We start from the raw sequence: 23,584 nt of genomic DNA, 5'->3' as shown, positions 1-23,584 counted from the left end.
CCGAGGGCGCTCGGTACCCGCGCGGGCGGCGGTGGGAGCCGGAGCCGGGCCCGGGGCCGCGGGGGACGGAGCGGGCCGGGGGCGGCTCGGCGCGGCCATGGAGATCGGCACCGAGATCAGCCGCAAGATCCGGGTGAGAGACAAGCAGCCGGGTCGCTCCCTCCGCCCGCGGCAGGAGGCCAAGCCCGCTTGCGCGGCCAGGCCCAGCCGGCGGCTGAGGCACCGGGCTCCGGCCGCCCCCCCGTCACAGCTGCCGGCGGCGGGGTCCTTCGGCCGCGGGACTCCCCGGGGAGGGCAGGGACAGGAGAGGCGTCTTTGTGGGAAGCGGAGTCGAGACGCCGTGTCCCCCGCCGGCTGCTGCCCGGTGCCGTCTCTGTGCCGGGGCTGCGGCTCTCGGGGGTCTGAGCCCCCGGTACCGGCAGGGCCTGTCAGCGGCTCCCACTCGGCAGTCACAGTCTGGAAGTCCCGGCAGGTTTCTGTTTCCCTGCTGAGCCGGGAACGACCTTTCAACAAACCATCTTACATTAGTTTTCTTTGCACTTTATGAGTCCGTGTGGTGTCTGCTTAAAAAAAGGACAGCTGGGACTGGGAGGTTGAATGGTAGCGCCAGGAACTGGTCTGTCGGAAATACGGTAGGGAGAGTGAGATGCCGTTACCCTGCCGTCTGCCCCTCGCTGTTGGAACGTTCCTATCCTGTGCACAGAAATAGGAAAAGTTTAACATGTTAAACTAGTATGTTCGAACAGTGAATGAGAGAAACTTTCCCAAGTATCCCACCTCTTTGCAGTTAGAAATACTTTGTTGATTCATCCCTTAAATAATATTTCATTGTTTTTAGGGTGCTATAAAAGGAAAGTTACAGGAGCTGGGGGCTTATGTTGGTAAGTTTTGCCATGTGTTCAGTTATCTTCTCTGTATCATTTCTGTTAAGTAGGAAAAAGAACCAGCTTAGCTAATGGAACTTACTATTACCTCTGTAACTGCATACAGAAGCCTAAAATATGAGAAGAGTTGCCTGAAGTGCTGGACTAGTAAGAAAGAGATGTACTTAACAAAGTATTATATTCTAAGCATAAGAGGAGGCAGTATGTGTACATCAGTATGTAAAGAACTAAAAGAAAATAACTAATACTTGAATAGTCTTCCCCTTTAGATATGATAGCAAGGGATTTGAAAGAAAAACAAATGATGTGAGTGTCTAAGGAAATTTCTTTGAAGCATTAGGAGAAACAAAGCAAGAGTCTTGGAAATACAACAGCAGTTAGCTGTGACGACTCTGAGGTGGAATCAGTTTTTCTTAGGCATAATTTTAACAGCTCTTGAATTCAGGATGAGGCATCTGGAAGAGAGAGGACAAAGATGAGTGAGTGGCTTAGGAAATTAAAGGGCCATGGCAGAAACATTATGTAGGATAAACCTTTAAAATGTAAGAGCTTGACTGTTAAGGAGACTGCTAAGGCTAAGAGCTGTGATGAGCTAATGATGATGAAATACATGTATTTGAATCTTAGAGGCAGAGGGAGATTTTGTTTTGGTTTGTGACAGGAGGGGTGAGCAATGTGAAATCTGTGGCCTTGTGGATTTGTTTTTTCTGAATACAGGAAGAAATGCATATTGCACTTCAGCTGTTTCCTGCAGCGTTTAAAGTTGGTAACTTAACACAGCATCCTGTTGGAAATAAAATACCTCAGTCCTGAAACTGTATTGTTGTTGTCTGTGATGCTTCTTGGATTTCAGCAGAAGAAAAGGAATTGAGAGCATAATTTAGAGATCCTGTGAGTTGCAGGACCAAGTTCAAAGTTTGTGGTTTGAGCCTGAATTCATCTGCTTTCCTATTTCAAGGGAGGCATTGTATTTATGGAAAAATGTATTAGCTTCATAGAAGTTAACGCTGAAGTTAGAAGAGTTAACTATGAACTGACATTCTGAACTGAGCTGGTGCCTAGGAACCATGTTTAGAACTTTTTAATTGTAAAATCATCTTTTTCACCATCTCAAAGCTTCTCTTTTTAAGCAACTAATTTTTTGTTGTTTGTTTGGTTGGGTTTTTTACTATTATTCCAGGTTTCAGTTTTCTCAGTCCTCGATTCTGCTGATAGAATACTTGCCATCTTTGAATTCCAGCTATGATGATTATTCTTTGTTTTCTTTCTGTCTCTTGTATTCAGAGGGCAGGTGTCCTGTATTTACAGGATCAGCAGGCAATGTCTGCAGTTTCTTTTCAGTCAGCTTCTGAACTTCTTTAAATAACTTTGTATTCTTTATTGCTAAGTCTGTCTTCCCTTGGCCTCTTTTTTCTTTTAAAAACACTGTTTCCAAGTTTCGGTGATTTTTCAAGTTTCTTTTCTGGACTAGAGTATTTTGGACAACTTTTCAAGTAACATTTTTCAAAAACTCTCAATTTATTCTTTCAGGTAACTAGTAAAAAGTTGGTTCTTCCTCATTCTAGCCTCTGCACAAGAACCATGCTTTTGTTTCTTTCTGTAACTGCTAGTTTTTTTCTCTTGAAAAGTCTTCTTCAACAAGATATGTTGAAACTTACTTAATGTGTAGAGCTTACAAAGGAAATATTCATATATTTGAAGCAAGATGAAGTCAGTTAATTATTCATCAGCTAGGAAATTTTTCAAAGGCTGTAGTTCCACACGTAGTTTAAGTTGGCATAAGCCAGCAAAATTACTGAGAAAGTTTATTTCCTTCTTCTATCATACTGTTACAGGTAATTGTGCTAACTTATGTTTTTATCTGTACTTAAAATATCTTTACTTTATCACGTGTTGAGCCACCTGAAGAGCTTAACATGTTTAAAAGTAGCTTGGCAAACAAACAAAAATCATTCTAAGTTCCTAGGTCTGAACATCAGTCCATCTCATGCAACTTGCAGTTTGCAGTGAAAAAAAACCCAAGCACAAAGCAGCAACAACATAAACAGAAACAAACAAAAATCCACCAAAAAGAAGTGAAGGGTTTAAGCTAGGAATGGGTTATGTTGGGACAACTGAGTAGTGGTAGTGCAGGTACAATGTGTGAATACTGTTTTTGTAATCTAGGGTAGAGATAAATTATTTACAATGTACGTAGACATAGAAGAAAGGCAATTCCTTTCATTTGGATTTTGTTTTCTATTTTTCATTTCTTAGGTCTTTTCAGTGTTGTATACTGTCTTAGCTTGATTAAATAAGCACAGCTGTATCAGTGCCTTGATTCAAATTCATAATTTGGATGGTATTTCTCAGCTGTTTTCACTTACTGTTATGTTCATGTCATGCCATGGAGTGGAAATGGAGAGCATGAGATGTTTGATTAAACTAAATTGAAGTCTGTGTTCAAGAAGCACAACTAATGCCTTTGAGCAACAAAATTGTGCCAGTCAGTCCTTCAGCAGGGGCCAGAGCTAGCCGAAGTGAAATGCCAAACACCAAACTCCCCAAACCTTAATGTGGTGATGTTGGGTTCTAAGCACCTTCCTTATGCTTTCGGGTGAGTGGGAGTACCTTGTGTGCAAGGGAATAGGTTTCTCACTGTGTGTGAAATTGCATGCATTACAGAACAGAAGCTCAGCCTTGAGGTTGCTGGGATTTGTTTTATTTTTGTAGATAGAAAATCTTAAAGTTAGTAGGGTCTTGATTTGTTTAATGCGCCTATCAGAAATTGATATTTTTTGTTTAGTTTTTGTAACTAAAGGAAATTTGACAAGGATAACGTGCTGTATTTGTCAATATTTGAGGTGATGAATATTGTAGATATTTGGGAGTATTCAAGAAAAAGGGTATAGGCAGCAGAGTGGCTTTCTTTTCTCCTTCTTTCCATTCTGTTTACTCACTTTTTAAATACAGCTTCAGCTTATGCTCTTGTGGAATTGATGATCGTTTTAATCCTTGCTTGTGGATGAGACTTGTATTGAACCTCAGAGGAAATGAAGTCTTGTTAATTTGCTTACCTAATCCTTTGCTTGCACAATCTTTATAGTAAGACAGAAAAAAAATTGGTTACATGTTTAAAGATGTTTGTTATGTCTTCCATGATTTATTATACTTTAAAACAATGTATTTGTCTTTCTATCAGATGAAGAGCTCCCTGATTATATTATGGTTATGGTGGCCAATAAGAAGAGTCAAGAGCAAATGACAGAAGACCTTTCCCTTTTCCTTGGAAACAATACTATCAGGTTTACTGTCTGGTATGTTTGCAAGTCCTATGTCACACTTATCAGAGGTGCAGGACTGCTTTCTATAAGTGACATGAAAAAACTTATCTATCTTCTATTATATAATTTGCATTAATAAAAACTCTACTTTACATGTCTAATAAGTAAATTAGTTTTAGTCTGACGGCATTTAGGCTTTGAGGTGATAGATGGCAAAGGACTGGAAGATGTATTTGTTTATAAGCCAGTCAGATTTGTAAACGAAGTGCTCAGGTAAGTCAGGGGTTGTGTGTTGACTTAAAATTATTCCTGCACAATCCACTGTGAGCATGAGAGCATTGTTCACTGCAGTTAGATGTAAAGCACCAATCTGTTTGCTTTATGCTAACAGTGCTTCAGATTACTGTGCATGGAAATTTCTGTATCAGGGCAGATGAGCAGTGGATCTAATTCTGTGTACTGTCTTTGACAAGGCTTAGCACCAAATGCTTAGGTATTCCCACCTCTCAGGCTATTTATTTATTACCACCACCCAACTCTAAAAATCAAAAGTAGAACCTCAGAATTACTGAACAGGACAAGTTAGCAACACTTCAACTCTACTGTCAGCTCCTGACAGTGTAGGTTCATTTATTCCATGCTGCATGACAAACTTAGCCATTATATTTCTCATACATTTTCTAATATTAAATGTGTTTTACACTAGAAACATGTAAGTAAATCCACATTTCAGACATTTGACTCTAGAGATTTTGTTGCATTCAGAGTTTTGTATTTTTTCAAGTTAATCTTATTTCTGAATCTCCTACCTAATAAAGCATTAAGGAACATTGTTTGTATGCATGAGAAAATGCTAAATTTTTTTTTTCAGTTTTCTTTCTTTGACATTTTCATATTGACAGTTTACATTCACTTCCAGTATTTCTTCTATGTAATTAGTTCCTAGGATCTTTTCTGTTACTGAATAGCAGAGAGAAACATTTTAGAAGTTGGCTACAATGTGAAATCATAAACATTGAGAAAAAAAGAAAAATAGTTCCAGTTATTACAATTCACTGTATTAGCTATTTAAACTGATGGATTTCCAGGTAGTGTAACTTGTGTGAATATGGTTTGATTTTACTTATGCAGGTTTCATTTTTCTGCTGGTGTTTGTCAAAAATATAATAAAGGAGCACATTAAGCATGGACCTCTTTTTTGAGAACTGCACAGGCATTTCTTTGCTGCCTTTTGTGGCCTGCCTAGACAAAACATTTGGGTTTCAGGGTATTAGGAAGTCATGCAGTTGCCTTTCTCATAGTACTTTTAGGAATCAGACAAATCAGTGAAGTTTACAAGTGGATGAGGATGTAGCTCCTGTACTATGGTTTTGACTGAATCCTGATATACAGTAAGAAGTAGTGTAGCAGAAAACACTTCCATGGCTTTGTAAATGAAACTAAAACTTTATTGAAAAAATAATAAATATGTAGAGAAAGTAAATTTCAGCAGAGAAATCAAGATAATTTTATATATTTGTATTTAAAATAGTATGTTGACTATATGTAGATGTTATACCACAGTTGGTTTTGACACCTGCTTAAATTTTAAACATAGTGACTGTTTTAACCCTAAGTCAGTATTCTCATTTTATATACATATAAATACAAACTCAATGTTAGAGTGCTTTATCAGGTACCAAAGTAGGAGGTATTGGTTAAAAGAAGGATGGAAAAGAAGATAAGATGAATCCTATGAATAAACTGTAAGGGGACTGGTGGAAAAGTGTTACATAGCATTGTTGCTGTGAGTTTTATATGCTTTGACTTTTTCTAGAGACAACCCAGAATGTTTATATTCTTAAACGTTGGGTAAATACAGTACTCAACAAGATGTGCCTTCCTTGGTTTGTCTCTGTAGCTGGTAATTTTGGCCTTCTGGCAGAAGTTTCACAGCAATTGTGACAAACCTGGCAATCCTGCTGGTTGGCCACCACTTCTTACTCTGAACCAAGTGTCAGATTAGTTGTCCTGAGGTCAGTGTGAAAACTGATCTGCATCACCAGAGCTCAGCTGACAAGTGTTCTAGTAAAAGCTCACAAGGAAGACGAGTATCAGCCTTTATTATATCCACATGCAGTCTTTTCAATATGTTCTTGTTCCTTAGCTCCTGTCTAATATTCAGCCTAAATTATGAACTTGCCCTTTATCAGATTTGAATTCCAAGTAAGATATGAATTTAGGTGTTGGGGTTTTTTTCTTCTCACTGTAATATGTGTTTATTTTTAAGCAGCCTTATTGTATTAAAACCCTGTAATTTTCTGTGTTAGCTCAGTTTAATGCCTTTTTCACAGGCAAAGGGAAAATTTGGTATTTCTCTGAAATATTTTCACTCACCAGCACACTTCAGAGAGTATTGTTGGTATATACAAAGAATTTTGGAAGAACTCTGAGAATCTTACATGCTATGAGTTACATACTGTTTGAGTTTCTAACTTAGGTTTTTTAAATCAATCTTTTTGATACTTAACTCCATTGATTATAGTGAAAGGTGATTAGTATTGGCTTTGATTATGTCAACTAACTGAATACCAAAAGTAGATGATGCGATGAATGCTCTACCTCCGTGTGCAAGACATACTGGAGGCAAGATACTCTAAGCCTCCCTTTTGAGGTTAAACACACTCTGGTTGATGAAAAGTGGTAGGGGAGTGGGTTTCTGAAAAATGATAAGTCTGAATGTAAGTTAAAGTTTTTTTATTTCTCCTTTTTCTTTTTTGCTTCCTTCCCTATCTGCTGTCTATTTCAGGCTCCATGGCGTTTTGGATAAGCTGCGATCTGTGACTACGGGTAAGTAAGAAAATTAATTTTGAGTGAAGGCAGACTTATTTTTTCTGTTTAGTGTTATATGTCTAATGAGTTGCAATAATATATTGGCTGTTCCGTTATTTTTTTGTTTATGTGGTCTTTTGGATCCAGACTGTTAAGAAAAGTCCTTTATATTTTGAGATAAAGAATTTGTTTTTGAGTCCAGTGTCCATGTGTTTTCTCTGTATTTCTTTCTGATGTATTCAGCTGAAACAGCTTTTAGCTTGTTCTATTTTCAGGACTGTTCAACATCTTGTTCGCAGTTTTGTAGCTACATTTATTGTAAAATCTGTATTGCTGTGCTTTAATGTAAAAGTGAAAGGTACCTGTCTCCACAGAGCCAACCAGTGTAAAACCTTCAGAATCTAGTATCTTTGAGAGCAACCTGCCTTCCAGCAAAAGCAGTTCCTGTGTGAGTGATGAAAGGAGACGTGAGGATATCTTGCCACCTCTTACAGTGTCAAGTACTCGGACTGAAAGAAATGACTCTAGAGTTTCAACCAGCTCACAGGAGCAGAGGAACACTGCTTCCAGGTAAGGCTGCTGGCTACTTCCTAACACATCTTCAGCCATCAGTAGTTGTGTGAGTGTAGTAGCCCTTCTGAAGTGTGCAGACACTTAGAAAGATACTTTTGAAGAGTGAAGCATTACTACAATTGTATGAAAAACATTAATTAGAGCTCAGTTCTTTAAGCAGCATAAGGGCTTAGATTAATTAACAAAACTGAAAATATCAATCTGTATGTTAAACTTGTATAAACTTGTATAAACAGTAATACCTTATCCTGACTTTGATTAAAAGACAATTCTCGTTTTCCAGGACTTGACTTGCATGTAACAGTTGGCAATTTCTTTTCTTATCAGGCAGTCTTGTGAAGATGGTTCTGCATCCCGCTTAACATCTACTGTCAAGCCTTTGAGGGAATTGTCACCTTCTGAAGCTGTAATTGACATTAAACCTGAACCAGATGATCTAATTGATGAAGACCTAAACTTTGTGCAGGAGAATCCTTTGTCACGGAAGAAACCTATTGTGACTGTAACTTACGGTTCCTCTCGTCCCTCTGCCGAGATCTACCGGCCACCAGCCGTCAGGAGTGCAGATGGCATTGCACACGTGCCCAGATTGTCACAACAGGGCAACTTGCAGGGGAGCCGGCAGTTAGACGCACAAGGCTGCAGGTCTTTGGAAACTGGCCAGCTGTGCAATCCAGAAGTATTTGGCAGCTTAGCAGAAGGTCACAGACCCACCTCCAAACTCAGTACTGATAAAGTGGGCAGTGAGGTTGGTACAACCTAAACTGTTGTAAAATTTTATTCTTGTTTGGAACCTAAATTGCTATGTAAACTTCAGACCTCAGAGAAATCAAAAGACTTCTGTCACTGGTACCAGTAGGTTTGAGATTTCATCCTTTGGATCCACTGGTAAAAACAGATTGTATAATTTGACATCATTATCTGAGAACTTGCTGCATCTCAGACTTAGTTGCCATGTACATCTTCTTGTCATATTGACTTGGAATAACAGGTTAGCACATTATTGAACAGTGTATGATGAATCAGAAATTACAATTCTGATCTTAAGATACTGAATCAGCATGATCTTCCCTAAGTTCTATGTATACTCCCAGCTTCACGCAGTCCTGTAAATCAGGATTTGTGGCATGCTGTTTATTAGCCCAGATACACTGATGATGATGATTATTATTACTCTATTTAGAGCCATGTCAGTTAAGAATTCTTTGGGATTGGTGTTGGACAAGGACAAACTAGAAGATAATTGCTGTCCTACGTACTTTGGAGGCCAAGCTAAGCCAGGCAGGGTGGTAGTCCTGGCTGATAGACTATCCATATGAATGAATTAAGAGCCTTTTTTGAGAGGAATGAAGATAGTTATGGCTGCTGATGTTGAAGTGAAACAAGTATTTTGCATACCTTGTGTTGCAAGTGAATCTATGTTTATTGCTGCTCATAAAGTTCTCTGTCTTTGCCAGTAGTACTTCATTCTATATAAAGGATAATTAATTTTATTTGGAAGTCTAGAATGCTCTACAAAGATACATGCTGGTGTCATTAGTTTTTGAGAATGGAAAAGTGCAAATGAGAATATAGTGATTTATTTAATGTTGTACATGAATCACTGATGAATGTCAGGAACATCTCTCCATGGAAATATTCGAAAAAGGTCTTGTGATGCTTTTCTTCTATTACTGTTTCATGAATAATGTCCAGAAGAGACAACAGAGACCTTGCACTGTCTAAATTGGACCATCCTGTGTGTAATAATTAACATCCTTTGGAATATGTCATTTCCGTGCTAGAAATTAATCCTTATACTTGTCTGAAATTAGAGTTGATACAGAAGAAGAAAGCCATTTATACTTGATTTCACTTTTCTCTCTCAGACCTTCAGCATACTCCTCTTGAAGAATACTATACATTTCTTTGGAAAACCCTGGTTTTCTGTAGGTTTAGGATAATTTTTCTGTACTTGAAGTTTTTCTTCTTTTTTTTTCTTAATGCTGTTTACAGTTACGTTTCCAATGAGATGTTTCAGTGTAAATGTGTCTGATTTTCATATTATCCAGTGCAGTCGCTTGTGCAACTGGAATGGAAGTTCTCCATCTCCTGGCTCCACGTGGAATTGCAGTGCTTTCTTTGCCGGCTTTTTGATACACGGTTTATGCTAAATGAGCTGTTTTGCCTGCTCTTTATGTTTTAGGAGGAAAGCTCCAGGAAGAGACGGCTGCCTGTTGTAAGCTCAGTAGTCAAAGTGAAAAAGTTCTGTAATGATGGAGAAGATGAAGAGGAAGAGGAAGACTACGGATTGCGAACAGGAAGCATCTCTAGCAGTGTGTCTGTACCTGCAAAGCCAGAAAGAAGGTACTGAAGAGCTCAGTGATCCTGAGTTTTCAAGAATTAGTATAATGAAAGAAAACTTTGGAAGTGGGGAAGATCAATTTGCACTTTCAAAAACGGACAGACAAAATTTAGTAAACCATTTTAATATTTTTTGTACTATCTTACAACTCTGTGGATGAGATGCCTGTTTATGCCACCCTTTTGCCTTTGGTTTTGTAACCTGTTTTCATTATTGCATGCAAGATGCAGCAGAGTGTGAATTTTTACATTATTTGGGTAAAGTTTACTGGCAAAAGAGCATTAATATTGACATATTTCAGACCAGGTATTTATTGTGGTAAAATATTTTTCAGTAATTTGATTTATTTTCAGGAATTGTTTCCAAATCAGTTATCATTTCTTCTTTAAGGTGATTTTAACTTTGCAAACAGTCTTCAGAGGTTTTCCCTTTTTTCTGCTCCCTAATTCTAAGTGTCAGGCATTAGTCAAAATATGTGTCTTTTGTATCTGATTTTTAACAGTAGAAGAAGAACATTTAAACTAGAGAAGAGATGGTTCTACTGACCTACAGTACTAGCTTGTATAAGATTTATTTTAAGCTAATACACTGTATTAAATTTATCTTCACCACAGCACATTTCTCTCATTTAAGCTCCCTTATTGTTGATGTTAAAGACAAGGAGAAAGCCTTTTTTACAAATAAAATGTTTTTGGTAGAGTCAGTCTAATTATGCGGCTGGATCATGTTTCTCAGGATAGCTGCATAATTATTGGTGCCAGCACAAACATAGGAAGTGATAAGTGGTGGGCAGAGGCGGGAAGAAATTAATGACAGAGTGCCTTTCCCATGCAGCATGGTTTTACAGCAGCTTAGGTTGAGAGGTGAAATCACACATCTGGACTTCCATTTTTTAGAGCATTTTGTGGATCTCCGTCCACTGAGAGAATAGATTAACTGAAAACTGTTTTGGATAAAATAATTGTTAATGATGAATTCTGTTAATATTATTTCTGTGTTAGCCTGTTGAAACAACTGTCTTTAACATGGATAGGGTTACTGTGCAGTCCATATACAATTAATGTTTTTTTTTTTAAATTTCCTTTAGACCTTCATTGCCACCTTCAAAACAGGCCAACAAGAATTTAATACTGAAAGCAATCTCTGAAGCACAGGAATCAGTTACAAAAACGACCAATTTTTCCACTGGTAATTAGCATTGATTTTGCTTGTGGTAATCTGTAATATTTCCAAACTGTTATATGAATCCAAGCTAGAGAAAGCACCTGGAGATAAGACAGAATGCTAAATAGCAAGTCAGTTATACATGAGGAATTTACCAAGTCCTGTTTCATTACACTGATGTTCAGTGATGAATTATGGAAACATAATAATAAAAATAAGCCAGGTAGTTTGAGCTGTTTACTTGATCTCTTTTCCCTTTCTTCACTCTCCTTCCTTCTGAGAGGGGGGAGGAAAAAACCAAACAGCAAAAAAATGAAAATGCACTGGCTATAGGTAATAGAAGTGCAAAATAGTGAGGAACAAAGGGATTGATGTATAATGGGGTACGTTGATCAATATCAGGATGTGTGTAATGATGTCTATTGTCCTTTAACAGCAAGGCTGCAATTTCAGTTCAGTGATGTTGCAGTTGACACAGCAGTTGAGCAGTGTGTAGGCATTCAGCTCTCCTAGCTAGGAGAGACTTCTGAAGAAGGGCAAATTCAGCCATTGTCTCGTGCATTCATTTTACTGGGTGTTGATAAATCCACGTTGCACCTTGCCAGGGAAGGAACATCAACTAAACTGTTTAAACCATGGCTTTTGTACCATCTGAAGTAGAACTTTTATACCATTTGAAGTCTCTTGCTTGTTACCTCTCAAATTTTCCAAACTGTAAGAAACAGTGCTTTGAGGTGATGCAGTACAAAGCTGTATGGCAGGAAATGAGACATAGCTAGATAAGCCTAAATTAATTAAAACTATTGATCTTTTTAATAGTGGTAATCTTGTAGTTTGACTTACCAACATGAGAATATTACAGTGGAGAGACCAGAAGGCACCACTTTGTTGTTTAATACAGAGGTGATTTTGAATTTTACCTGAAGTATCATGTAGGTTCTTCCACTTCAGAAGTAATACTTAACATTTTTTTTAAGTATTTTGAACGGAACATGGAAGTAAGTGATTTCAAAACACATAGGTAAAACAAAAACAGTAAATTCATAAATCATGAATCTAGTACTTGAGTGGTATCTTTTAGTTGTTTGTGTCAGAAGTTAAATGCTCATCTGATACTCAGCCAAGGGAAGAGTTTAGGTTCTCACAATCAGGTCTGACAGTCTTAGCAGAAGCCAAGTAAAGAAGTCAACCTGTTGTCCTGCTACCCCCAAATACCAAGCCACAATTATCTGTACAGAGATTTAGAACTATCTGAAAGGATGATGTAGTTCAGTCAGGGTCGATCTCTTCCCAAGTAACACATGGTAGATCAGGGGAAATGGCCTCAGGTGGTGCCTGGTGGAGGTTAAGATTGGGTATTAGGAAAAAGTTCTTCATGGAGAGGTTGGTCCGGCATTGGAACAGGCTCTCCAGAGAAGTGGTGGAGTCACCATTCCTGAAGGTATTTAGAAGAGGTGTAGACGTGGCACGTAGGGACACAGCTTAGTGGTGCACTTGGCAGTGGTGGACTAGGTCTGCAGTTGGACTCTGTGATCTTAAGGGTCTTTTCCAGCCTAAGTGATTCTATGATTCTGCTGTCATTAAGTTTTGTATTCTATTTTCAAGCACTTCAGCAAAGGATAGCTAGCATCATATGCAGAGACATATTGATGATCTGTGATTATTTATATGAAAGATGGAATGAAAAGTGGTTTCAAAACTATCAGAAAGTACCACATTAATTATATGTAGAAGTGGATGAATGAGTACTTTGCTGTTATCACTCTAATCCTTCTCATGCTGTTTTGTCATACAAGTAGGTGTTCTGAGGTGCCATTCAGGGTGCTCTGTGCACATGCACAAATATGCTTGCACACTAGGAATTTTACAGGTAGCTTAAAGGTGTTATTTGTGGAGACAGATGCTTGGGGGGGTTTTTTTGTGTGTGCATGTAGGTATTTGTGAGAGTTATTTTAGCACAATATATCTAAAAACAGTACTGTTGTGTGATTGGGTAGTGTGTAAATGATTTGCCATTGTTTCTCTATTTAAAGTTCCACAGAAACAGACTGTTCCAGTTGCACCAAGAGCTCGAATTAGCCCAGAAGAATCACAGTTAGAAGTAATTCATGGGCAAAGCAGACTGCCTGTTCTGAGTTCTCAGCTTCAAGTAGAAGAGTCAAAGGAACAGACAGTTGAAGAAATTCAAGGTCATCTGATAATATTCTTCAAGAATTTGTACTAGGGGATGAAATTTTACAGGCTGAGCAGAGAAAAGGAAAGGAACCCATTTAATTTTTAAGTCTGCATGCAGAACTGCCCTGAAGACCATGCAGCTTTCTAAAGCATGGCTGTCAGATACATGTATCCAAACACACACAGACAACCTCAGAGGAATTAATCAGTAAGCAAAGAATGTTATAGCATTGTGTCATGTCACTGAGGAACAGTTTTGCATAAGCACTTATATTTGAATAGCTTCTCTTTTCCTCATCCTTTGCATATTTTCCTTAGTATCTTTTGGGAGTAATTCTGTCACAAAGCTTAAGTGATAATGAAGATACTCCAGAGTATTTACAACACTTTTCCAACATATTAAGTACTGTGAGATTCTTTCCAACACATGGTTTCCACACAAGTGTTTCTAGTGTTTTATTTTTCAGTTTAAATATAAGAATACTGTATTTGCTCTTACATGACAGCTGATATCAGGCTAACTCTGTCAGCTTTGATTTTTACTTCTGTTTTGAATCTCCTAAATGGCATAACATTTAAGGGCAGTCAAAGTGCCTTCTCAACATGGTTTTCTTTTAGAGGATGGGGGGTTGTCTTTGTTAGTCACAGAGAATCGTAGAAGTAAGGCAGGGGAAAATATTTCTATAGTAACCACTGAGTTTATACTTGCTAAGTCTGTAGATATTTAGATAATGAATAAAATTTAGTTTTGAGTAATACTTTTCTTACGTCATCCCATGGCCATTGTTAAGGAATGGTAAACATTCATTATTTTAAAAAGATTTTTTGCAATTGCTTATTCTTCATATAGATGTATTTGGAATCTTTCTGCCACCCTGAAGTAGCTTAAATTATATCTATAAAGTATGTGAGAAAAAGCTTCATCAGCCTTTGAATTAATGCACAGAAAATAATTATGCTAAATATTTTCACTCTTTTGCCATTGAAATGGAAATGACAGCTTGCTTAGGAAATCTACAGAAAGCAAAAATATTTCTTTTAAACCATATCTCAAATGTAGAGCAGTGCTCTTCTGATTTGCTTCAGCTCTTTTAAGAAGACTGTAAAGTAGTCCCTTTTTAGTTGCTTTCCTCTGTGTGTGTTCTCTGAGTGGCCAACTCCTTTACACGTGAGGAGGAAGAACTTGGGCCTTCATCAGTTGCTGTGCCCATAGACCTCATTTGTACTGAGCAGTGATTATGGGAATTGTAGTGTTCTACAGTATTTAGATTTTGCCATGTTACTGTTCTTGAAAGAATGAGGAGAGGGCTCATAATAATGAGAATGGCTTTTGTTGTTGTTGTTAAAAGTGTGAATGTTTTTGTCATTGATTATTTTTTTATAAAAATAATTAGAGTATGCCTCAGTTCTCTAATATTTGGTTTCATTGACATGCTGTAAAATATGCTTCTTATTGCTGTTTTTTAGGAATTGAACAAAAGGAGCTCTCTTGTCGGCTTCAGATTGATCCTGTGATTGAAGACACCTTGCAAGTGACTCAGGGTTAAGTCTTGTGATCTTTTTATTTTCAAATCTAATATTACTGGCCAGTGAATGTTAAGATACTCCTTTTCAATCAATTATACTGATTTCTACAATTTCCTAGTTTCTACAATCTCTAAGGAATGAATGCATTATATTAGTAGCTGTTCAGAGGATGAGAGATTTTGGGAGGATCCTCTCCAATGCTGTTTCAGCATAGTCATTCCACTTATAAAATTTCCTGATCTGACCTAACATGACTTATGGCTTGTGTTGATTCACCTCTGTGGAATTAACAGGGAAGTAAAAATGTTTTCTGGAAACTACTAGAAAGAAATTAAAACAAAGTAAGTTTAGCTTATTGACCATGGAAATTGATACTAGAAATATGCTATAATTTGAGAGTACAACTACCACCTTATGTTACTCTCTTCTATGTAATTTTTCTCCCAATGCAGATTACGGTGACCCAGAATCTGTGGTCCACTCAGATACTCGCTCTTTTATCCTGAAGAAGCCCAAGTTACCAGAGGACATGGTGCCACAGAACCAGCAGCTGGGGCTGAAGGGCACAGATACAGTGCGAGTTCACTCAGGACGTCTAATACAGACACGGTAAGAAGCTACTTCATTTAGGGCAGTGACTGGTCAAATTGCTTGTTTGCAGTTTAGATGGAGCCATTTGGTTAGATTTGTGCATTGTCAGGAGGTGAGAAATCATGCAAAATGGACTGACTTTGAATAGCAGAACTGAAAAAGCAGGAGCAAAAAGCTTCCCAGAAATCCTAAATGGAAAATAATCCTAGGGTCAGTTGCAGCTTGAGCATGTCTTTGATTTCCAAGAAGGAAGAAGGAACTGAAAAGTACTACTCTTTTGTTCTGATTTCTGAAGTCTTAGTCAAGTAATCATTTTGCTTAAATTGCCTTTAGCTTTATACCTGTTTCACCCTTGGATTACGTTTCTTAAGAAACATCTTTTAACACAATATTGAGTGTGGTGAATCCTGGACAATGATTTAAGGCTCCTTATTGGAGAGTTTGACCAGGAGAAGCTTTAAGTTCATGTCAGCTCCAAATGAAGTTCCAGGTAGCAAATAGTCCTGTCTGTTAAGAGTTAAAACCACTCTGAACAGCGTGATGAACTTCATCAGAGGACTGTTGTGCTTGAGAAACTCCTGGTGTTTCCTTTCTGTGAGTGGCTTTCAGCAGCCTGTGTTAATTGAAAACTGAGCAAAGAAACCCAAAAGTATAACCTGGCAATATCACAGTTGAAAACTGTGACTGTGCTACAGGAGAGGTAAATTTTTGCATGTGAATAGGTCAGTTTCAGTCTGAAGGTTCTAGCTCATGATGTTTTAATGTTCTGGTTTCTGTCCTCTTAAAGGCATTCTACAAGTGTAGTTGCTTTTAGCCTCATTTTATAGAGAAGCAAAGTTTATCCCATTGCTGTTTGTCAAAGATGAGAACTCCACAGTTCTCCAAATGTCTAGAATCACCTGTCATTCAGGTAATCCCTCAGGTAAAATGAATGGGATGTTGAAAGGCTGGAGAAAATGTATGTGAACCTTGTTTTAATGCTCCCTCTTATCCATGCTGTCTACTGTCAGATCTTGGACACCAGGCTAGACTGACCTTATAGTCAGGCAGGGTGTCAAAATTCTTAGTATCAGTATTTCAATTCTCTCATCCTAGTTCTAAAAATTTCTACACCACTGCTTCATAATGTGCTTTTCAGTAATTTTGAGGAGACACATGTTTTGTGTGATAAAAGGCTTGTAATTCCAAGAATGGTATTTGCTCTCTCTTTCTGCCTCAAAACTGCAAATTCCACAGGATTGACTTTAAATGAGCTTTTGGATCTGTCTGGGCAGAATGCATCAAACTGAACTGTACCTGAGAGCTGTAGTTCTTATTAGAACTCCCTGCCTCAGGGAGACTAGAAGGCAAACTGTTAACTGGAGTGCATTACCATTAATTACTAAAAGAAGGTCTGTTACTGCTTGGCTCTTCACTAGCACAGCTCACATTCATTCAAACCTCTTGACTCAGAAAATGTAAATTTACTATGTTTCTTTGTTTGATAGAGACCAGCTTGCGCAGCCGGAGAAACCTGCTAGTCCCAAGTTCATTGTGACTCTGGATGGCGTGCCCAGTCCACCAGGATATCTTTCTGATCAGGAGGAGGAAGATATGTGTATAATGGAAGGATTAAAGCCAATTACCCAGCACATGTGTGCTGGCAAAGGATTAAGAGGTCTTCAAGCCCAGCAGATGCAAATTGTAACCAGGCATCTGGAGAACTGTGATGGTAATTATACTGACCAACAGGATCTGACCTTGATGTGCTGCTTTAATCATGGCTACACCTCCTGGATATATAATTCTTAAGAAACCAAATTAATGATGTTTATTCTTCAAAGGAGAGCATTCTTTAGGCAAATGAAACGTGAGAGTTCAGTGGGACCATGTCTTCAGAAGCCTTTGTCTTAGTATACTAGATTTGGCACATGGTAGTTCTCCACACATCTCAATTTGTTTTGCAAATGTTGTTGGTCTTCATTGCCAGAAATCTCCCCTTCTAGTTAAGTTATGATTTCTCCCTGTGCTGATGGACAGGAGATGTTACAGTTAACATATTGACATGCCTTGAACTTCTAAAAATATGTCACATGGTATTAATGTTTCTCTCGGGGGCTGTGACACCAAAGGAGCTGGTTAAGTGTAAGGTGTTGGTAGAGTCCAGTGACTAGCACCTGAAAGTAGAACTTAACAGTGTGTGATTTTACATGAAGGTTTCTATGATCTCTATTTCTTTTGAATAACATGGGAAATTGCTTGCTGAACCACACATTTGAATTGTTTAGAATGCTGGCATGGTGATGAAAAACACAAAGGCTACTGGTTTTTCATAGACCTGTTGAATACTTGCCTGAGGGCTGTGCTTGGATTTAGGTATTTCACTTAGCTTTCTTAAGAAAATTAAGATCTTTATTTTCTGTAGTAGCAGTGTATCCAAATTTCTAAACTAAATGAAGAATACTATTTGATACTAAGAACCCTTAAATTTCATTACTCCAGCTATAAATGTGTAATGTATTTATGAGCACATCATAGCGAAAGATCCTTTAAGTCCACATCTTTTCAGTCCCCTGGCTGCAGAAGTACTGGACCTTTACTAGCACAGAGAAACAGTCGTTAGAGTACTTCCTTGGAAATCCACGCTTTTCCATGTATAACCTCATATTCCTCACCAAAGCTGTTTGGTACAGGAGAGTGTTACCAGTACAGTCCTAGCTGTGTTAAGGATTCAGTGAAGTAGCAGGGATGGGACTGAAGCTCACACACAATCAGATCCATCTGGAAGTGGTCTGTATGAGCCAGTCTGGTCCTACAACAGGATGGCATCATTTGGCTTTGGTGTGTTGCAAGAAGAAGGCATGAATGAGGCTAAGGACAGAATGAAGCTGGAGCAATTTGTGTCATTAGTAGGATGCGTCATTTAGTCATTTATCATATCTTACTAGTGTAAGAGGAGGGAGTCTAGACAGTGCTGGAAAACTTGGAAAAGCCAAAGGTTTAGACAGATTTGGGAAAATAAGACAACTGCAACCTATGTACAATTCTCTGAATTTTGAAAATAGGGTTTTACAAGCAGTGTTAAAAAGGAGAAAGTCAAAGTCCCATGCTCCTGTAAGAGTAGTGAAAGTATGGAATGTTTCAGCTTAGAATTTCCTAAAATACTTTTTGAATTAGATCTGAGTTCAGGTAGCTGAAGTGTCTGAACAAATTACATAGAAGTGGTTCTTTTTCAGTATATGCCCCCAAATAATAAATCTGATTAGTGTAAAAATTGATTTTTAACTTTCATCTCTTGAAATCATTTTCTAGAGGAAAAAATATCTTGGAGAAAGGAAACATGGCTGTAATTAACTTATGACTCAGCAGAGCAGTCATAACTCTGGTTCAGTTGGAGTCATTGTCTTGTCTGTTCAAGTCTTTAAATCAATTCGGATTTGCAAAGAAAATTGATTTATTTTGCTTGTAGAATGCAAATTTGATCTTTTATCTCCAAAAGGCAGCTGTCAGTCCAGTATTACGACTTTTTGCTTTATGGTTTGGAAATTTTCTTCAGAAAATATGATTGTACATAAACTTTTAAGTCGTGACTTTTTTGATAAGAGAGAATAGAAGTACAGTGAATTTTGATTATGCTAGATGGCTTACACCAAATTGCAAATAGAATCATAAAAGTCTCAGCTTGGGGTTTTTTTTTTTCTTCTTTCTCACCATCCAGTGGAAATGGAAGACTTAAGTATGCTACAAAAGCAGGAGAAGGTGCCAGAGCGCTGCAAGTACTGGCCTGCCTGTAAAAATGGAGATGAATGTGTGTACCATCACCCCACACTACCTTGCAAGTGAGTAGTACAGAGCTCATCTGCTTGACATGCTATTTTGATTTATATTCCAGTGCTGCCAACTTCTGCTCTGTGTCAGTAAATATTTCAAGGCAGAACAAACCCATTAGGGCAGGATCAGAGATAGATTATCACACTGTAATTCCTTCTGTTTTCTACCTCTCCAAGTGTCAGACTACAGGGATGACAGCTGCACCCTTGCAGAAGAAAGCTTTAGCTTAGAGTACAGGCTGGTGTTCCTCAGTTGCCTAAAGATGCAGGAATTAGCATCTTAGAAGAATAGGCCCTCTTCTGCCAGTTCTCACAGTGTTTTTGAAGTTAGGTCGTCATAATTATGTAGTAATGCAGTGATTGTGGGTTTTAAATTTGAAGGGGAAGGTGAACTCTTGAATGTGCCCTTTGTCTTTGACTTCCCTTCCATAAGCACAAGCAGTCCAAAAAAGTGTCTGTTTTGAGGTAACTCTTACTAGATTGGTAACTTCAGTTACTTGGACATTTGAATTATTTTATAAAATCTGGTTAACTAAATTCAAAATAAAACTCTTCAGAGTAAACCGTGTTACTTAGGGAACACTGCACCCCTGTCTGGGGAAGGTTTGATTTCACACTGCCTTTACCACTCTGTGCCACACAATAACAGTGACATGTCCTGGCTTGCACCAAGGAGGTTGGGACCAGACTGCCCTGAGAGTGACATGGTTCAGTTGTTCACTGCATGGAGGGAGGGTCTGCAGAAGGGGAAACTGAGTGCCGGTGTGCAGGTGAACAGCTCACGCACTACACCATGTGCCCTTCTGGGGAAGGAGCCAAGACCTGCCCCAGCCCTGCTGCACCTCTGGCTTTCTGTGATACTCTGGCTTTTGTGTGCAACAGATATTTGGGGATTTTGCTCTTTTTGACTCGATTTCTTTTCCCTCAGAGTTTTCCCTAACTGCAAGTTTGCTGATAAATGCCTGTTCATCCATCCAAACTGTAAATATGATGCGAAGTGCACTAAGCCAGACTGCCCTTACACTCACGCCAGTCGACGAACCCCCCATCCATCTCCTAAACCAGGTGAGCATATCTTGTTTTCTGGGCTTTAAATTAAAGTAATGAAGGGACAACGGTATTTTTGGAAACAGAAACTGACAGTGATGAAGATTTTTTTTTGTTGTTGCTAGAGTTGATCTCATTTTCTTGCAACTCTTAATGCAAGATGAAGAATAATAATCCAGTGTTACTGCAAAAACTGTTACCAGAAAAATCCCCCAGTGCTCTCATGCAAGAGTCCATATGAAGGTTGTGCAAGGCCAAAGTGGCAACTTGCACAAGTTCTTGGTTTCTCTGAGGGGATTAGGTAGCACTGCAGTTTTGCTCAGATTTTTTTCTTAAATTGGACACGTTGTACCAAGGGGTTTTGACACACGCTGAAAACAGAGACTTCTGCTTTTGAACATTTTCTTTAGTGCCAGTGTAGGAGTGAAGTTTGTGTAATGATATGACTTTTGGGGTGAGGTTACTCAGTAAAGGCAATAGCTGTGTTCGATATGGGTGTGTGTCGCTGAGCATTTGAACCATGCCAAGGTGCAGGACCTTTACTCGTGATCTTTTGGAAGTAATTTAGCCCCTAGTCACAGTTCAATGCAGTTTTGTTACCAGAAACCAAGTACATTGTGCTTGTCTCCTGTATCATTCCCAGCAGCTCCTCTATATTCCTGGAAAGTGCAGTGCCTGCACTTCTCAGTCCTATCAGTGGAAACTCTAAGAGGCTTGCTGGTGTCTAAATTTAACATTTGAGATTCTCTGCCTACCAGAATGTCTGTGTAGTTTGTTGGAAGTTTTGCCTTGACCGTGGTACTTCCTGTCCTGGTGAAGAAATGGTGAAGAACCAAGTTAAATGATTATGTGATAGCCTTGTTCTACTCCAAATCCACTAACTGCATTGGGAGATGCTGTCTATATTTCTTGCTGAACTTTGATGTATTATAAAATGGAATTTCTAGCTGAAGGATTTATATATTTAACATTCTGTGGAGCTGTCTTAAAGGGGCAGTTTATTTCTGATCCAGACTCACTTCCTGTTCTTTTTGTTTCTTCTATTAGCACCCCTGCCCACACTGTCCATATCTTCCAGTAGTCCGCTGTGTAAGTTTTTTCCAGCTTGTAAGAAAATGGAGTGTCCATTTTACCACCCAAAAGTAAGATATATCTCCTATCTTCTTCCTTTCTAAAAAGAGACTTGAAACATGCTGGTTTGGGACAGGAGAGGTTACTAGAATTTAATGCTTTTTACTTTTACTGTTCACATTTTAATTTTGCTTTATAAGCAGAATACACAAAAATAATGACTTAAGGAATTTGTAAAATTATACTTTTTAATTAATCTTTCTACCAAATGTTGCTGGGACGCTTCTCAAACAGGCCATATGTCTTACCCAGCCGAGAAGCTTAGGGCAGAGAGGAGCCTTTTGGGAAGGAATATGTCTCAAGACTCTTGACTCTTCCTTCAGATACGCTGCAACATAGAAAAACTTTAAAGATTTCCCAGTTGCCCTAAAATGTATTAATGTCAGCTGTATACTACAGGAGTCTATTACTTGGGTATTTCTATAGAATTATGTCCCTGCATCTAATGCCAGGAAGTCTAGTGCTTTTTCAAGCCCTAATAATGTAAAAATACCTGTGCTTAGATATTATTAGCCAGAAACTGTGGCTTTTGTCCCCCCTGAGGTAATGCTATGTCATGCTCCCAACTGGTATACAAATTCAAACTAAACTCCATAAACTCTTGTAAGCAAAGGAATTTTCCACCAATCAGTGCAGTGGCAGTTTTGGAGCATGAAATTCCTAATTGGTAGTTTTTAAAAAGGATTTTTTTGTCACTGGGTTGAGCTGGTTGCTCTGGTGGAGGGAGTGTTGGCTCAGTTGCGGGTGAGATGTGTCACACAGCAATACAAGGGTGACAGTGCAGCTCAGCATGTTCAGGCAGCCAGCCCTGAGTAGCCTCTTCTGAAATACTTTTGGCTTTAGCATTGTAGGTTTAATACACAGTGTACAAGACCAGACTGCACTTTCTACCATCCCACTGTTGCTGTACCTCCACGCCACGCCTTGAAATGGACTCGAACTCAAATCAGGTGAGAAACGCTCTAAACCTAACAAGAAAAATAAAAAAGTATGTTGTGACATTACTAATGTAGTTTTACTTGCAAAAGTAATGTGTGTGTGGGGAACAACAAAGATGTATGAAAAAAGATACACCTTATGGGCAGCTTTCTTTTAAAGACAACTCTGTGCTGTTGTTTGGTAGTAGTTGTATAAACTTTAACTGAGTGATGCAACCTTGATAAACAAGTGCCCTGCAGCTGGAGTCACTGGAATCCTGACCTGGATAGGTGTTTCCTGAGTTGTATTTGAATAAATCTAAAAACTCTTTTACCATTGTTTTGTCTTGTGTCTAAACTGTCTTTTCCACACTGGATTCAACGGTTTCTTTGAGTGTTTGTGGCAGAGCAGGTCCTTCTTGTCATCTACCTGTGCTTTCATAACCCAGTTGCAAACTTCCCAAGGCTGCAGCTATGGGCCTGCCTTAACGCTGATGTGATTTAATGATCTTTTCACTCCACCTACACCCCTCTGCAAAGGTTTTAACCATTACAGGGGTAGGGCACAGAGCAGTTCTCAAATCATCTTTACAGAGAGGTAGAATTGTTCCTTATGGAATTGTTTTTTTTCTTCTTCCTCAGTGAATGAATATGATACAACTTGGGACTGAGCTTTACCTCCTCTGGACAGAAGAGGACAGGAAGATTAACTATCAGGACACAGGATGCTAGGAAAGACTCATACGTTTTGGACTTTGACTATACATTGTTTTCATAAAACAAGGTTGATTGCATACTTGAAATGTCTCTAATTTTCCAAGTTTGTAAGTTTGGACAATTTTACATTTTTTTTACACTGTAAGAAAAAACGTGTGTGTAAGAAAAGTTTTACTTTAAATTCCATTAAAAACCTTCAAAGCACATGTTGTGTCCTGTTTGGGTAATGTTCCTTGTGTGAGAGTTGGTGTGGTGAAGAAGTATGGCAGCAGAAGTGCTTAGAAAGCTTATTCCTGTGCTGGGATCATGATGGAAGTACTTTCTGTCCAGCAAGTGTTTGGTACAGTACGCACGGCTGCACTGCTGTCCCAGCAGCAAGGGACTGAGCTCTCCACCCCAGCACAGGCACAAAGCAAATGCTTTGTCTTTTGGGTGTTATTGCATTGGTTGTCAGAGTCCTTCTGCTCTCTAAAATGGGGGAAAAAAGACAAGGGAAAAAAATGCTTCAGAAGCCAGAACAATTAAAGAATTACTGATACTGTTCTCCACTTAAAAAGCGTATGAACTGCCACTTCACTTGAAAATACATACTCTGAGATGTTTCTGTTTATACTAAGAAGAAAGTAAGTAC

The 23,584-nt window shown here is 38.6% G+C and overlaps 1 protein-coding gene across 1 annotated transcript; it reads left to right on the top strand.

Moving 5' to 3' along the window:
- Window positions 1-45: 45 nt before the first annotated feature.
- On the top strand, window positions 46-23,159 carry ZC3H14 (zinc finger CCCH-type containing 14). Its single transcript, XM_033063246.1, has 17 exons — window positions 46-133; window positions 839-881; window positions 4,066-4,180; window positions 6,936-6,976; window positions 7,333-7,528; window positions 7,859-8,279; window positions 9,717-9,877; window positions 10,963-11,063; window positions 13,073-13,228; window positions 14,682-14,756; window positions 15,194-15,350; window positions 16,820-17,043; window positions 19,030-19,150; window positions 20,070-20,206; window positions 21,236-21,330; window positions 22,163-22,269; window positions 22,879-23,159. The coding sequence occupies exons 1-17, from the start codon at window positions 98-100 to the stop codon at window positions 22,883-22,885; spliced, it is 2,193 nt and encodes a 730-aa protein (XP_032919137.1). The 5' UTR covers window positions 46-97; the 3' UTR covers window positions 22,886-23,159.
- Window positions 23,160-23,584: the final 425 nt, after the last annotated feature.

This window comes from Catharus ustulatus, chromosome 6 (genome assembly GCF_009819885.2).
Source record: "Catharus ustulatus isolate bCatUst1 chromosome 6, bCatUst1.pri.v2, whole genome shotgun sequence".
Classification (NCBI taxonomy): Eukaryota; Metazoa; Chordata; class Aves; order Passeriformes; family Turdidae; genus Catharus; species Catharus ustulatus.
This window is presented reverse-complemented; position numbering and strand designations above follow the sequence as displayed.

Excerpts from the sequence above, each read along its gene's own strand:
- ZC3H14 (XM_033063246.1), top strand. The coding sequence starts at position 98 with ATGGAGATCGGCACCGAGATCAGCCGCAAGATCCGG. Across the intron at positions 4,181-6,935 it reads ACTATCAGGTTTACTGTCTG|GCTCCATGGCGTTTTGGATA; the intron begins GTATGTTTGCAA and ends TGTCTATTTCAG. Across the intron at positions 7,529-7,858 it reads CAGAGGAACACTGCTTCCAG|GCAGTCTTGTGAAGATGGTT; the intron begins GTAAGGCTGCTG and ends TTTTCTTATCAG.